At 39.3% G+C, this 15585-nt stretch overlaps 1 protein-coding gene across 1 annotated transcript; it reads right to left on the reverse strand.

Annotated features, from left to right (window-relative positions):
• Positions 1-1446: 1446 nt before the first annotated feature.
• On the reverse strand, positions 1447-6342 carry rnf41 (ring finger protein 41). The gene is made up of 7 exons (XM_075475188.1): positions 6226-6342; positions 5384-5461; positions 4214-4323; positions 3809-4080; positions 3499-3634; positions 3053-3156; positions 1447-2953 (listed from the first exon to the last, which is right to left on the reverse strand). The coding sequence occupies exons 3-7, from the start codon at positions 4301-4303 to the stop codon at positions 2599-2601; spliced, it is 957 nt and encodes a 318-aa protein (XP_075331303.1). The 5' UTR covers positions 4304-4323; positions 5384-5461; positions 6226-6342; the 3' UTR covers positions 1447-2598.
• Positions 6343-15585: the final 9243 nt, after the last annotated feature.

A 15585-nucleotide genomic window follows, 5' to 3' on the forward strand; every position in this document is an offset into this window, starting at 1 on the left:
ATATATATATATAAATATAGTGCAACAAACGGAAATGTCTAATGCTTAATTGACTGCACTCCCAAAATCTGACTTAGTTTGTGGTTACTTTGAAATGATTGCACTACAGACGACCTGAATGAGATAAGGTTTATTATCAGAAGATGGCTAATTTATCGTAACATAACGTTAGCTAACGTTACCTGCGAGATTGATTTGACGCTTAAGTCGTTGAACTCCTTTCTGTAGCAATATATTTTTGTTATTAAAGAGTGCCGCTACGATAGTTTTTTTAAAATAAAGTAATAAACACGCTGTAAAATGTCAAAATTAGGACGTAGTTAAAACGTAAAAACGGCTAACGCAGCCTAACGTTTTCATCTACACCCAAGACCTACACTCGTCTAATGGCGCCATTAACCGCGCAACGATACAGAACTAAATTTCATCTGTAGCCAATCAGGAACGAGTATTATTTGATCACAAAAAAAAACTTTATATTTCAAAGAGAAATATCACAGTTTTAACTCAACAAATGCGTTTTATAGGCGTAGTTACCTATTTTAAACTAAAATTGTTACTACTTCATTAAATAGCATAGGTTGAACTAGCCTACAGTTTACAGAATTGGTAGAAAAAAGAAAAAAAAATCATTACAGATAAAATTCCTCATAGGGCAACGTTCAGCGATCAATCTACCGAATTACTGCTAAACTTGATATTTAACCGCATTTTTCTGAAACTAATATTTTGACAATGGAGATGTGAATACTTCTTACTGATTGATATTGTAGCAATAAACCGGTTAAAAAAACTCTGTAGGCTTGGAAATTCATTTTTAGATGATTTCCTCTTATAATACCAAATATGTGAAATCGTGATTTCTTCTCAAATGGTAATCCCGATTGTCTATTTGAATAAATGGTGCCAATTGTAACAATTGTGGGTAACACCATAACATTTTTTCATCGAGGTGCACCATCTAGCACCCGAACCACATGACATAACGATGCGAGTAGACAATAAGTGAGCCACGGTATTCGGTAAAGCGCTTGATTTCACATTCCGCTGATCACAATGGTGAGGGATTAGGCTCCAACAATGAGGACGAAGCTGGCAGGAGAGGAGAGCAGTCAGGGAGAGCGTGTGGGTGTCTGGGTTAGACGGTGAAAAGGAGAGTGAGTCAGGTCAGACGTCTCTTCGTCTGAGTTCGGTGGTTAAACTTTTCTCTTTGGTTTCATAATCCGGATCAGTACCTCTTCACACTTAACATGTCCTCCTCAACGCCCTCTCAGTCCGATGACTCAGATCTTCAAATGATGTATTCATCTCATGTGCTCTGTAAATGGAACGCCGCGCAGCCCGCTGCTGCCCTCCCGTGGCGTAATGAGGAATTGCCTATTATTATTTTAATAGTTAAGATTTATAAATATAAATTAAGAGTTATTTAAAGAAAAAAAACATCCATAAATTTAGGATGACGTTTTATTACTTTCTTGCCTGTACAACGCAGTACATAACAGACAAAACAAAAACAATAACAAGGAAAATAGCAAAGGGCATAAAGCAGCTTGTGTGGGCTTCTATACCATCAGCTGAAATTTTGTGTCTTACCACATCAATAGTTATCTAATGGTAATTCATTTGAGCTCTAAAAAGCTTTTTAAGAGTGACTTCACAAATATTTGTACAATCTCCAAGGGGTGTTTTGTGTCAATGAAAAGGTGTTTCCCCGACTGTGAGGAACAAGGTAAATGTCTAACATATCATCGGACCCATTTGGATGAAATCCAAAATGTTAATCCTCAACTTTAACACTTCAACTAGAACATAGAGACTCTATGTACAACTGAGGCAACATAGAAAACACGTTAATCACTTTTTTTTCTTACTTCCCGCAATAAACTTCAGATGTGCCCAAAAGGCAGTTTCCCACATAGAAAATGGTAACAATTTCAAGCATGTTTGCGAAAAGGCAACACAATAAATAAAAACAAATGGCACATAAGGTTTGAACAATCTAAAACTAAGAAGCACAATGTCTTGTGGAATATTCACATGAAAACTAAATACCAAAGCAAGCACGCGAGGAAAAAAAGAAAGTCTTCAGTTCACACCCTTCCAGGCAGTAACACAAGCTCACTAAACAGAACTGAAATAAAGGAATCACAATCAAATTACAGTGACAAGTATAACATTTATAATTCAATATAGTATTTGTATTTACAAGCATTTATACAACTGAAGGTTTTAAATGGGGGATTCAAGCTTATTACTATAGCAGGAGCAGAACAATCAGATAATATAATGCACTAAATATAAACCTTGTAAACATCCCATCTCAACTTCTATCTCAGACATCAGTCGGATTATGTTGATATCTGCCAGGTTCATAAAGTATTTGTCCTTACTTTAAGGCATAGGTATGGAGCTTAGGAGTGAACCTAAGTTTTAATTTAAATAAGCCAGATTTTTATTTTTTTTCCCCGGGTTTCCCCTTCAAAGAGGATAAACCCCTCTTTCACTTCACAGAGTGAAAGAGCAAAAAAAAAAAAAAAAAAAAAAATCATCCCCGAGACATCCCCACTTGTCTCTGGATCGGCACAGCTCGCTGTACAGTTATAAGATCTCCTCCACTCCGTGCGCAAAGATCATAACAAGGCCGGGCTCCAGGATCATATCCTCCCCCATATGCTGATTTTCACAGGCCATCACCACCACTGCCTGCTTGCCAGGAATACGCTTGGCAACGTAGTTCTCATAGTAGCGCCTGTTCATCTGCCGAGTCTCAAGAGTGGCCAGTCCCTGCGGCCAGTTCCGCTCGTGGGCGTTCTCAATGAGGTCGTTCACAATTGAGAGGGGACAGCCGCTGTCGATGAGGGAGCGTTTGATGACTGCCTGGAGCACAGCATCGGGAGTGGAGATCATGCCACCCCAGCGGGTCACTCTGGCTGGCTGCATGGAGTTCACCCACCTGAATTCACGATGGAAGGTGATAAACACACAAGAAAATTAGGAATTGGGTTGATTTTTTTTTGGTTTCTACTTGGAAGAGAATGGAAACTTCACTTACTCCAGGATCTCATTGTACTCTATGCTCTCCTCGAGGTTTTGCAGGTTTGGGTTTGCACTGCGGATTGCTCTCATGTAGGCTTTTAGCAGCTGAACGTCGCGTTTCTGGTCACCAAGAGCCACATAACACACCATTAAAAATCAAAAAAAATGCGATGGTCACTTTAAACTTTCATAAACTAGTCTGACACACCTGTAACACCTCGACAAAGATTTGTCCTGATCAAAGCCACTCTAAAATATGTTGCATCATAGGAAAATCAATGTCACAAACAACTTGTACCCAAATGTTTTAAGCACTTTAATGCATCGACCCCTAAATATAAAAAGATTTAAGAAAAATTAGATCTATTTAAAAGGACTTTGGTAGACACTATTTTTTAGGACACGATACATAGTGGGAATTTCCTTTTTTTCCCTCTTAATGCACCAGCAAAGAGCTCTTACTTGTTCCCCCAACTGGTGCTTGTGTTCTGCCACATTTTTCTCCAGCTCTGAAATCTTAGTTTGCTGCTGCTGGACGACGCTACGCAAGTGTTTGATGCAGTTATGGTTGGGCACCTCATCTTTGGGCATTTCAAGCCTGTAAGAATGAGACAGAAGAAATATCATCAAATCTTTTGGGTTGTGTTGCGAATTCCGAAAGCCCGAGACAATATGAACTTCGCTTTTGGTGCTTAAAGATGAGATATTTATGGCCAGCGCAAGCACGACTTAAAATACAGCATCCATTTTCTACTTGATGGAAGCCACTCACCCACATCCCTCCTCACAGTTGACAGGCCTTTTGGGGTTGTGCTCGCAGTCCTTGAGGTGCGACTGCAGCTGGTCCAACCTCAGCGTAGCTGTGCACCCGAAGCCTGCATTGTCGCAGCTGATCTGCAGCTTGGACAGCATGTTGCGCATGATGCGGGGCACAGGCCGGAGATGAGCCAGTGTCACTACGGTGCGGTCAACAGGACAAATCTGCTGCTGGGCGAACCACTGAGTTATACAGGCGTTGCAGAAGGCATGTTCACAGTGTGGAGCCTGAAATGAAAACATGTAGCACAATTCATACTCAAAGGCAACTGAAAAATGCTTTACAGCATATCTAAAACCCTGAGGGGAGGGAGGGGGTACTTTTAAAAGTATACAGTAGATGTTTGAAAGAGGGACTTACCTGCACCGGTTCTTCTAGCACTCCACTACATATAGGACACAGCAGGTCTTCATCCACCTCACCTTGGAACCTTGTAACGTCGTACCCCATGGTACACTACCCACAACCTCCTGAGTAACAACAATGAAATCAGTGTTTTCAGGCAATTTCACAGCACAAGGATACAATTGTAGATATGGTGGGCAGAAATATTCTTCAGAAAGGTTTTAGGCACTTTACATCTATAACCACCACACACACACCACCATAAGGGAGGTTGAGGTTCAGTTGAGGTTGAGGACATACTGCAGAATTAATTCAAGATCAAACACGTGCTGGAGTGAAGAAATATCTTTAGTAACTAGATAGTCCTCAAACAAGTTCTGCTTTGGTATGCAGAACCTACGATGCAGGACTTTACTGCATCTTAGTTTTAATTTAATCAGCCCCCCCTCACAAAAATGCACTCATAAGAATTGGACAAGGTTTTTTTTTTTTTGTTTGTTTTTTTTAAGTGCAGCAGTTCAACAGTACATCAGACAGTCAATCAGACTGACACCGTTTTTCTTTGATTAACCAGCAAGTAAGCATCTGGCAGATGTCGTGGGAGAATGAGATAAATGAGATGGAACTCGTGCTGTAGCACAGACCTGGCTCCATCACAGCTCATGACGAACCAGATTCTGTACTGAATGCAGATCAGCAAAGCAGCTCCATCCGCCCCTTTTCCTCGTTTTGATCTGATGGACAATGTACGCCCACCCCACCCCCTTAAATGTTTTAAATGACTTCCGTTTTCATAAATTGAGTAAACTGAGTTAATTGAGGGATTGCATCTTTCAATCTAAAATGGAATCTTGTTTTGTGTACTGACAAATTAACTATATGTTGAAAATGTGTTAATCGGTTCAGTCTGGGTTTACAGAACTTGCTCATCAAACTTTATTGGAGAAGAAAAAAAAAAAAAAAAAAAAGCATCCACAGAGAACCGTGACACCGTGCAAAAGCTAGATTAGATGCCATAGCTTAAGTTATAGCCAACTAGGATGCTGGAACACCAAATACTGATTTGATTTAGTTTTTTCCCCCAATTGTTATTGTTAAGTGCGGTTAATAAAGAATCCAAAAAATTTTTTTGGGCCAAATCCCACTTTCACTTGCAGAAAGATCATACAAATATCTGAAGCCTACCTCACTCACAAAAGGCCTCAAATATTTCCATTCAGCTCTTGATGTACTGATCTGTCTGACGAAGAAGACAGACACAGCCTGCAAAAAAAATTTAATTTAATTTTAAAAAATGCAACAGGAGACATTTAACTAGCTGACAGCTCAGTGACTTCAACACGCCGAAATGATAATCAGACAAACTAAAGGAGTACAATGGGGATGGTTGGGAAATATTGTGTCTTGTTAATAGATACCTCACGACTGTGTAATCACAAAGAAAACAGTCATATTGATGAATAGCCCAAAATTGATGCCATCGATTCGAAGTTCTGTGATTTTCTAACGTGATAACTGACATGTGCTACTGCTCAAGGATGTATTCATCGTCTAAAGACAGGACCCTGTTATCCTAGCTCACTGGTGGCTGGCCTTTTTTCAGTTAAAGCTGCACAAACCGATTTATATACCTTTTTCTCGTATCGTTCTAAGCATGGCTGGCACAAAAGTTAGCTAAGACTCGAGGCTAATGTTAGCTAGGTGTGTATTATTTCACTTCTGAGATTACACTAAATTGCAATGGGATTTGTAATGAATACAACTGGTGCCAAGGTGAAGAAAGATCCTAATGCTTGAGTTGGGACACCACCAAAGCTTGGTTGTCACGATTTACATCTAGCTAAGGCTTGCTAACCAGCTAAAACTGTTAGCAACAACGACGTCGCTGGTTTTCACAGGATATTGGCTATCGAGCTAACCAGACATAGCTCCGGCTGGACAATTTACGCTGGCAAATACCTGTTTACGCTCAAGTACAATATAAACAAATATTATAAACAAATATCGCAAGTGACTGATGTACTTACTTAGGCATGAAGTGAAACGGATCTTTAGAAAGATTTCTAAGTATTTTTCGGCTAGTCGTAACGTCACTAGCAACTTGCTAGCCACGTCCTGCTACATCCTACACATCAGCGTCAATGATCTCCAAGTGGATAAGACGTAATGACGTACAGCAGCTTTTCATTGGTCCATGAAAATAAGAGCAGAGCGTGATACACGTTCCCTCAAACCAACCTTGAATTAAAGGCGAGATATTCGATTAACGTGAAAATAATCTTAATCGTCAGAGAGAATTTAATCTAAACGACAGATGTATCCTTTGTTATAATTTTACTGAGTGATGGTGGTTTGATATACATTTATAATTAAAGTGAGGGCTTTATCTGAATGAAATGTGAAAATGTCTTTCGTGTGAAAATAATACATCTTTTTTCACGTTTGTCCAAGTTTGTGGAATTGTGTATTTTTTATGATAAATTTACTACCACAAGGATGAAATGTGTCTTTCTCAGCCGTTAACTTTGACAGATATGCTCTGTTCATTTAATTCCTGTTCACCTTCTGTCACAGGTGCAGCATGCAGAGAAAACACACTCCATGCAGAGTGAGGAAAATGGCTCGACAGAAGGAAGACCAAACATGAAAGATGAGTCAATGCTCATGGATCCAACACTGACAAAAGGCAGTTTTACTACACTGTACCAGTATGTGTCACCAATGTAGCGGTGCTCATCTATGTGGACCTTTCCATACGAGACAGGGATATCTTAGAACTATAAAGTATACAATTTAACGGTGTGTTGCTTCAACCATAAAACAGCAAAATCGTAATCTGAAACATTTGCTGTCACACTGCTTTAATGAAGGCCTCTAGTGCTGCAAAAACACTTGTAAATCCAGAACTTTTTCTTTCAAATCAATTTATTTCGTGTTGGTTTGTTCTTTGTGTATTTTTGTTTCTCTTTTTTGCTTTGCTTTACTTTGTCGAGACAAACTCAAAAATATTGCTCGCGACACATTAAACAGGGCAACGACAAAAAGACTATAAAGGTAACTGGTGTTAAAACGAAACAGCGAGAAGAATGTTACAACTAAATAGCTTATTTCGCAACATGTCATTAACATGTTTGGGTATAAAAAGAGCACCTTAGAGAGGCGGAGTCTCCCAGAAACGAAGATGAGTAGAGATTCAGCAAAACAAATTCAAGATCAGCTGATATATACTATTTATATATATATACATTTTTTTATTTTTTAAATCAACTAGTAAAATGTTTCACCTTTTACATCTGATTATTATATGATCTATTGGGAACAAAATATTAGTTGATGAGATTTGCAAATCATTGCAGTCATTGCACAACATCCCAGCTATTTTGGAATCTAGTTTGTATTCTATAAAAAGGCATTAAACAGCCAGCTAATAAAGAGTTCCTGTGAATTAAACAAAACTGGGGATAAAAATAAGTAATTGAAACCTGCATTGTTGGCCACTCTTCAAGAACACCACGAGACAAACGAAAATATTTAGCAATAGCACTTTATTGAACACAAACAACCCTAAGCCACAATACTGAATGACAAGACCAATTGGCTGCAGCAAACATTTTATAAAATAGATTCAGGTTTAATGTCACTAAATTGTTGTTGTTTTTTTTTCCTTTTTCTTTTAACGTCAGAAAGACAAATGCAGGATTTTCCAAAACAGTGAATGATCTTTTACATATCTAACATTTCTGTAACAAATTATCATTCACATGTTCACATAAAGGAAAAACAAGGCAAAGTGCTTTCAGGATTGCATTGTTGACAAAAACAAAACGGAAACATGAACGGCTTGAGGTTTAGGTGAGACGGTGGGAAGGGTGACTGGGAGTGGGGCTGGTCCTGTCCGGGAGATGGCATCGAGTGGGTAAGGGTTGTGGTGGTTTTGGGGGGGGGGCTGGGGGCTGGTCATAAAACCTCAAACCTTTCACCTTGTCCTGTACCCCTTGTAGTTAAACCCAATGTAAAATGTCGGGACAGTGTGGAGACAGAAGCCTGTGTAGCTTGAATTTGGTTCAGAGTGGACACAATGGATTCAAAGGCATACGGATCGAGGGGCTTGAACTCGCCCTCAAACAGAATTGCAAATCCACCTTACTATCTACTTCCTCGTGACAACCTGTGATGTCATTACAACTCCAGGGCAATCATTGGCTGACCCAAAACAAAGCTGTAAACGTTGAATTACTGTTCACTATAGGGAAAGAAGTATATGCATAAGAGGAAACCACGGAAATAAGCAGTGTTAAAAAAAAAAACAACAACCCAATGCTTGGTTATCCATTTACTAAAACATGGCTCCTCTGACCAGTCACCACTGAATGTTAAAGGGGAGAGACTATCATCATAATCTGCATCATAACATTGTCTGGCTTCACATTCCAGTGGTATTTTGTCATATAAATGCTTCTCATAAATATTTTTTTTTCAACGTCAAGTAGACATATACACATACAGCACAACCAAGCACACTTTTATGTATAACTACAATTGCTTATGATAAATCTGTATTCCTGTAAAGTCAGAACAGGTTGAGAGACAATACTCAAGGCTGCAAAACAAGGAGGTAGGAGAAATGCTACACAAAAGAAAGGAAAAAAAAAAAAAAAAAAAAAAAAAAAACAACAAAAAAATAATAACAGCAAGTGATGTCAACATGATCGTTTATTTAAATAATCGTGTGATACACAAGGCTTCGTGAACCATGCTAGTTCCAACAGCCGCTGTTCCAGTCAATATTTGAGGAGCGGTTATGTGACACCTGCAATGTTAGATTTTTTCCCCACTCTTTTTCTGTACATTACGACGGGATATTTATCAGAGATCTGCAAAAAAAAAAAAAAAAATGTATCTGCAGATTCCTGATGGCTCCTAATGCTGACTGGAGAAGCAGCTGTTATTTATTAACTGAGGAAATCTCAGAGGCCCATCTGGCCTTACAGAAATTTGAATAATGTCTCAATCATATGTTTCTAGACCGGTCGTGTTCTAAAATTGGCTAACATCAGAGTAACTTAATTGGTCCTGTTGTCATCACAGGTCTCGAGACCACACTGCTGGTGATGGCATTGACTCCTTTACACACAGTAGAATAGTAATATTTGCAGATTTGTAAATGAGGTAATCAGCGTTAGGCTAAATAGGGAAACCCTGTCAATGACACACATGCCCGCTTCATTCACCAGCAAAGCAAAAAGGTTTCCTCATTCAGAGGGACAGGACTGTGGAAAATTAAATCAACTTTGGAATGTTGGGGTGGACGAGCCAACTTTTTTTTCTTTTCTTTTTTTCCTATTTCTGTGAAGGTGCACTGTGAAACTATTTGATTGTAACTCATCACATGCCCTGATTCAGAGTCCTTCCACTCATGATAAGGGCTCCTTTGTATTTCCCCAGATAAGCCACTCAAACTAAATCAAGACAACCCACTATCCACCATATAGTGGATAGATATATATATCTATAGATATATATATATATTTACACACATTTTATTTATTTCTCCCTTTTTTATTTCAGTTTGTAATGAATTAAGGCTGCCTCAGCAGCAGATCAACGCCTGCTTTAAGTCCAGTTGTGAGAGGATTGTTAATAGCTTGTGAGTTGCAATGAGGTGGCAACATCTTCAGTGAAGCGGACTAAACACAAAAACATGAAAGGGACTAGCACTACTAAAATGTCACAAAACATGCAGTATACATCCTTTTTCTACAGGAAGCTATTCCTAATAGCACATTCATGGGGGTTTCCTAATGGGCATACTCTGATATGGCTCTGCTTTTGAGTAATCGAGCTCGGCGAGAGACTGCTTCCATGATGGGCTCACAGAAGGAGCGTGTCTATAAGGTGCTCCATCGAAAGATTGCTGCCTTATTTCTCCTGCACAAATACTTAGCTTCATTCAGTTCAACAGTAAACACTGGAGAGTGTTTTCAACGTTTGATTTCCTTTGTGTAAATGCATTCCCCCCCCTGCCCCCGCCCCAATAACACATCTTCTGCTGGTGAAAACAAACGGCACTTTCAAGGGGAATGTTTCTCTAAAACCACAATCACAGGACCTCCAAGTAACAAATTCAGAAAACAAATAGGCTATACAGAAGATATAAATCTAATGAGTTTCTTAACTGTACAAGCTTTAGGCTACACACTGAAAAGGGAGGGACACAAAAGAACCCTTAATGCTTAACATTGGAAACATTATAAGGCATTTTTATATTTCCTTTTATCCTCATATATCACTGACAGCAGGTCTAAATATTTTTGAGAAAACATTTCATTCAAGGAGGAAGAGAGGATGCATATACACACCTACACATGCAAAGAACATGTCCACTGGTTAGAAACCAGGAGTTCAAACTACAATACCATCAAAAGTCCATCCAAAGGAGGATTTAAAAAAAAAAAAGAAAAAGAAAGAATGCACGTACTCAAAATCTTTCAACTTGTGCACGGTCCTTTGTCTGAGCAGGCAGCTTTTAAAGTCGGATGTCGATCACAGTTTCAAGAATGGAATATCACACACTCCACTATCAGACGCCACCTCTCTGAATACAAACAAGAGGACCACTTGAAATCCTTCATTTGCTACAGATGAGTGACTTTTGGTGTTTAAAAAAAGGGCATATTAAATACGTTTTTTTTTTCCCAACTGAGGAAGCGATGATAAACAAAAGGTTATTGCACTTTTATCTATTTCAAACGAGGTCAGCTTGACAGAAGATGATTCATGCCTTAATGTCGTAGTCAGACAACAAATGTTACGTCACTTCTATAATATGATCACACTGTTATTAACACGGCACACAGCTGCTACTGCTATCCTACTTATAGTCAAGTCTACCCTAAATAACACAAAAACATTCTCCACAATCAATTTGCAACACAGTCACAACAAGCAGTTCACCTAGGTCTGATGTTGAATGCAGGTACCGCATCATTTCACAACTCGCTTTGCACTGTGAAGTTACTAAATCGTAGATGAAATGTCCAAGAGTTGAGAAGAACAATCAGAGGCAGCTCTGTAATTCCAGACAACGGTCTCTACAGTTAATGTGTTACCGACAATCAAGCCTCATGTTTTCTGCACTGAGGAGTGAGATGTTTTTCTCACACCTTTGCCTAAATTTGGTCTGTAGGCTCCTTCGCCTCTTATTGTTAGGAGAGCCCGCTGAGTCCCGAGGTGCCTTCTTTGGATTTGTGCTTTCGAACTATCGATCCCCACTCATTCACTGTTTGATGTGCCCAAAAACTCCCATCAGCGATGTGCAACCTCTTTCTGCCACCCAAAGGGAGCACTGGAAATGTAGAGTGAAACCAAGGCCAATGCAAGAGTTATTTAGGCTGTTCTCTTGTAACGCAAGATCACACAGAATTGAAATAATAATGCTCAGAGGGAGTATGCGTCGACCTACTGCAGTCATGTCTGTTCAGTGTAATTTCTTTTTCCCATTATAAGGCTTCTGAGAAGTACAAATGGAAGACCGTACCTTTCGGTAGTAACAAATAAAAGGCACCTTGCCACCGCTGTGCTTGATATTACACAGATCCTATTGGTGGTGGAGGGGGATAATAACCAAGTGTTCAGGCTGGGAAGGCGGTCAAACTCGCACTAGTCATACAAAAAGAAATTTGTATTGTTTTGACTTACAGAGGTAAAGTTTTATAGCTACCTTCATTTCCCACCTGACGTTACACTCTACTCTTTATTCTGTATGACTTGCACCAGATAACAGACTCATCTGTTGATTGTATTGAAGAAGAAAAAAAGGTGTTGAAACAGGGCAACTATGCGCTTTAGTTTGAAAAATGCCGGGCTTGTGCATGCTATGGTAGGACATGCATATGTTTAAAAGTCTCGCACACATACGCACACGCTCTACGAGAGTAATCTACATGAAAAACAAGAACAAGTCACACAGGATCAATGTCAGCGTCGTCACACAAAAGATCACTGATGAGGTAAAACTGCAGGTCCAATAAAAAGTACAAGGTGCAGTTGGCTGCGCCCTTCGTAAGGTAGGAAACACGAGACATCTGCCGACGCTAATCAAACACTTCTGCGAAGAACGTCCGATTTAGGCTGGTTTAAGCAGGAATACACAACCCACAAGATGGATCACAAGATTTTAACTCTTTGTTAGCATAGCTGTACAAGCATCCTTCCTGTCCGAATATTTTCTCGAGGTACACCGCTTCAACTCCTAGTGTCATTTGGCTCTGGATAACAGAGAAGCCATTGTTGATTGTTTTACGAGGGAAATCTGAATCCATTCATTCACAGTGGAAAATATGGCGAAATGCCGACCTCTCAGAACAATCTCTGCACCGTGGCAATCTTGAGCTATGTGCTACCTCCATTTATGTGTGTGCTTCTTGACACCCAGAGATGTCTGTAGGACCAAAAATAGCCGCCAAATTTTTTTCCTTTTCTTTTTTAGCAATCAAACCACGTAGCATAACTCTACAGGTGATGTAACTTATCACGTTCGGCCAGGTTATCATTTTCGATTTCAGCTTTTAAGGCAAAAGGCTCAACAGTGGATCAGAGTTGAATTGAAATTTGCCATTTACTTCAAGTAAGAACCAAGACATCCATTGAGGCAAATCAATTCTATATTGTATATACCATGCTTTTTTTGGACATCAAAAACAAATTTCCCCCCCCAAAATGCAACACACACGCGCACACACACACACACACACACACACACACACAATAAACCACCTTGTTAAACACGCATCCTATGGATTGCTTTGCCAATACCAAAGGGACCACCTATTTTCTTCAAAAATGTCCAATTATAAAATAGAGCTCTACCAACACCCAAATTTAAACAGATATCCCATGCAAATGTTTAAATAGCTTTCTTTTGACTAATATAATTGGCGATGAGACATGCAGCTCCTAACACAAAACTGTAATAATCCTGCCTACGTCTGAATATGTTACTGACCAAGTAAATATGATTCATGTCTAAAGGCAAATCAAGGTTTCTATGGCACTAAATGGGTGTAGCTTAGGTGCATTTTGTCAAATATAGGCTATTTACGAGTATGTGTGATCTTATCGACTGTAGACCTTTTTGTCCTTCATTTCACTGTACTGTAAGGCAGTCTCCATGGAATGGATGAACTTGAATATTTAAATTCATCGGAACTCTTTCCCTCTGTTTACCTTGCAGGCTTCACTCGGATGCATGTATAGAGAAAGTGGCGACATTTCACAACAGCAGGCCTAGAACACCAACGATAATGCCATAAAAAGGGGAGGGGAGAACCTAGACATATCCAGACCTTCAATGCAGGAAGACTACTGAACATACATAATAAGTAGAGTTCTTTTACTACATGCTACCTTTATAATCATATCTATGCAAGACAAATGAAGAGCAACAGTTTAAAGTCGGGAGAAAGCAAATCGTCCTGCTATAAACTGACCCTACATTCATTTCAGTCAGAAAATTCATGGCTCAGATTTGATGGTCAGACTGTAAACTTCTTGAACATATGCATAATTCCATTGCTGCTTTACCAAGAGGGATTTCCCCTCCCTCTCTCTCTCTCTCTCTCTCTCTCTATCTCTCTCTCTCTCTCAACACATTTTGGCAAACCGGCCTCATTTGTGACCAAAGTTCATGACGTCTAACCCGCATTTGAATCTTCCATTGGCATTTTCTGCTATGATTTACTGAATTGGCCTAAATAGATGGCAGTGCAATATTTGTGCTGCACACTATTACACAAACACACACACACGCACGCGCGCACGCGCTATTGCTACAATTGGACCTTTCATTGCTTTCCGTCTGTGACTCCAAATATATTGTATATGCTTAATTTTGTTTCATTGCTATATATCACAATTGTGACGTAGCTCCATGCACAATCACCAGTATCACTGGTACACACAAATAAAATTGAAAACAAAACGCATGTATAAGAATACTGTGATACAGCAACAAAAAAAAAAAAAAAAAAAAAAAGATTTAGTTACATCCTGTATCATTGCAAGGGGCAATAGCTCCATTTACTGGACATATAAGGACATCACAAGAGGAGAGGAAAAAAAAAATAAAATAAAAAAAAAATCCCTGTATAACAGGCTGGCTTGACAGCACCTACAGATGGCAGAAAGAGCATGGAGAGTACTTAGTGGAGCCTGCCTGAGTTGTCAGTTAAATCACTAGACTCACTTCACATCATTTAGGCCAGAGTCTATTTTGTTAACAGGAAGCTGGGTAATGAGACCAAGCCTCTTGGCTGGGCTGCCTGCCCAGAAACAGATAATACAAACAAGTCATTGGGCAGTGACACTGTCCCAAAGTGCTTAGAGACACCTTTTTTTTTTGTTTCATTTGTTTTTGTTTTACTAATGCATTGATGAGTACAATTATGTTGCAGCCTTTGCAACTCTACTTTCCTGTTTTCAGCAGCGACACACATGCATGTAAACACAAGTACATACATTACTTCTGCTCCGTTTTGCACACTTAGAACCTGAATGTACTAAAGTGCGTGCTCGACTATCTAATTAAGTGCTGCGGGATCAGAGTTAAAAAGGAATAAACTTATGAAGCATCCCATCCGCAAAACCTTGACGTAAATCATCCTGCGGAGATTTGATTGGATTCATAAAATTCCACCTGTTGCTTCAGCGCAGATCCTGAGATTACAAAATAAGCATGTACCTATCCCCACTATCAATACCACTACTGCTCTACATAAAATAAGTTCAAGACAACAAAGGCTTGGAGTTTACCAATTAGTTCCGGAGGTCAAACTAAATGCCAAATCTACATCAAATTTATCACCAACTTCATGGAAATCATCATTGTTCTGAAAAGGATCTTTGTAAGTTCGAAAAACACGTTTAAATACACTTGTGTAAAAACCTTTTTTGTAAGGAGTACTTAACACAGCCTCGTCTAGGTCCTCATCTCTCATCCAGTCAACTAACGTGTGCAATTGTGCCACTTCATTAGCAGTGGATATGAAGTTATCACGCCAATGAAAACAATCCGACTCAGTGTAATCTAACCATCATCCGATGGCCTTTTTTTTTTCTTTTCTTAAAAGACAACTAAATAGCATAGATATAACATCTAAAAGTCACAAACAGCTCTAGTGGTCCGATACAATCATCTTTAGTATACTTAGTACCAGAAAATGGGATGAAGAGACAATAAAATGAATACCAAAAAGCACATATTTGGATTTCTGCTATTCCTGAAATCTAAACAGGTATTGGCCAAAGCAAAGATCCCTCTCCTTCTCTCTTCTTAGCCCTATAAGGTTCTTTTAGGGTTTTCGACTCCCTGGCCATCAGTAATGCCGGAA

The sequence above is a fragment of the Odontesthes bonariensis genome, chromosome 10 (assembly GCF_027942865.1).
Source record: "Odontesthes bonariensis isolate fOdoBon6 chromosome 10, fOdoBon6.hap1, whole genome shotgun sequence".
NCBI classification, from domain to species: Eukaryota; Metazoa; Chordata; class Actinopteri; order Atheriniformes; family Atherinopsidae; genus Odontesthes; species Odontesthes bonariensis.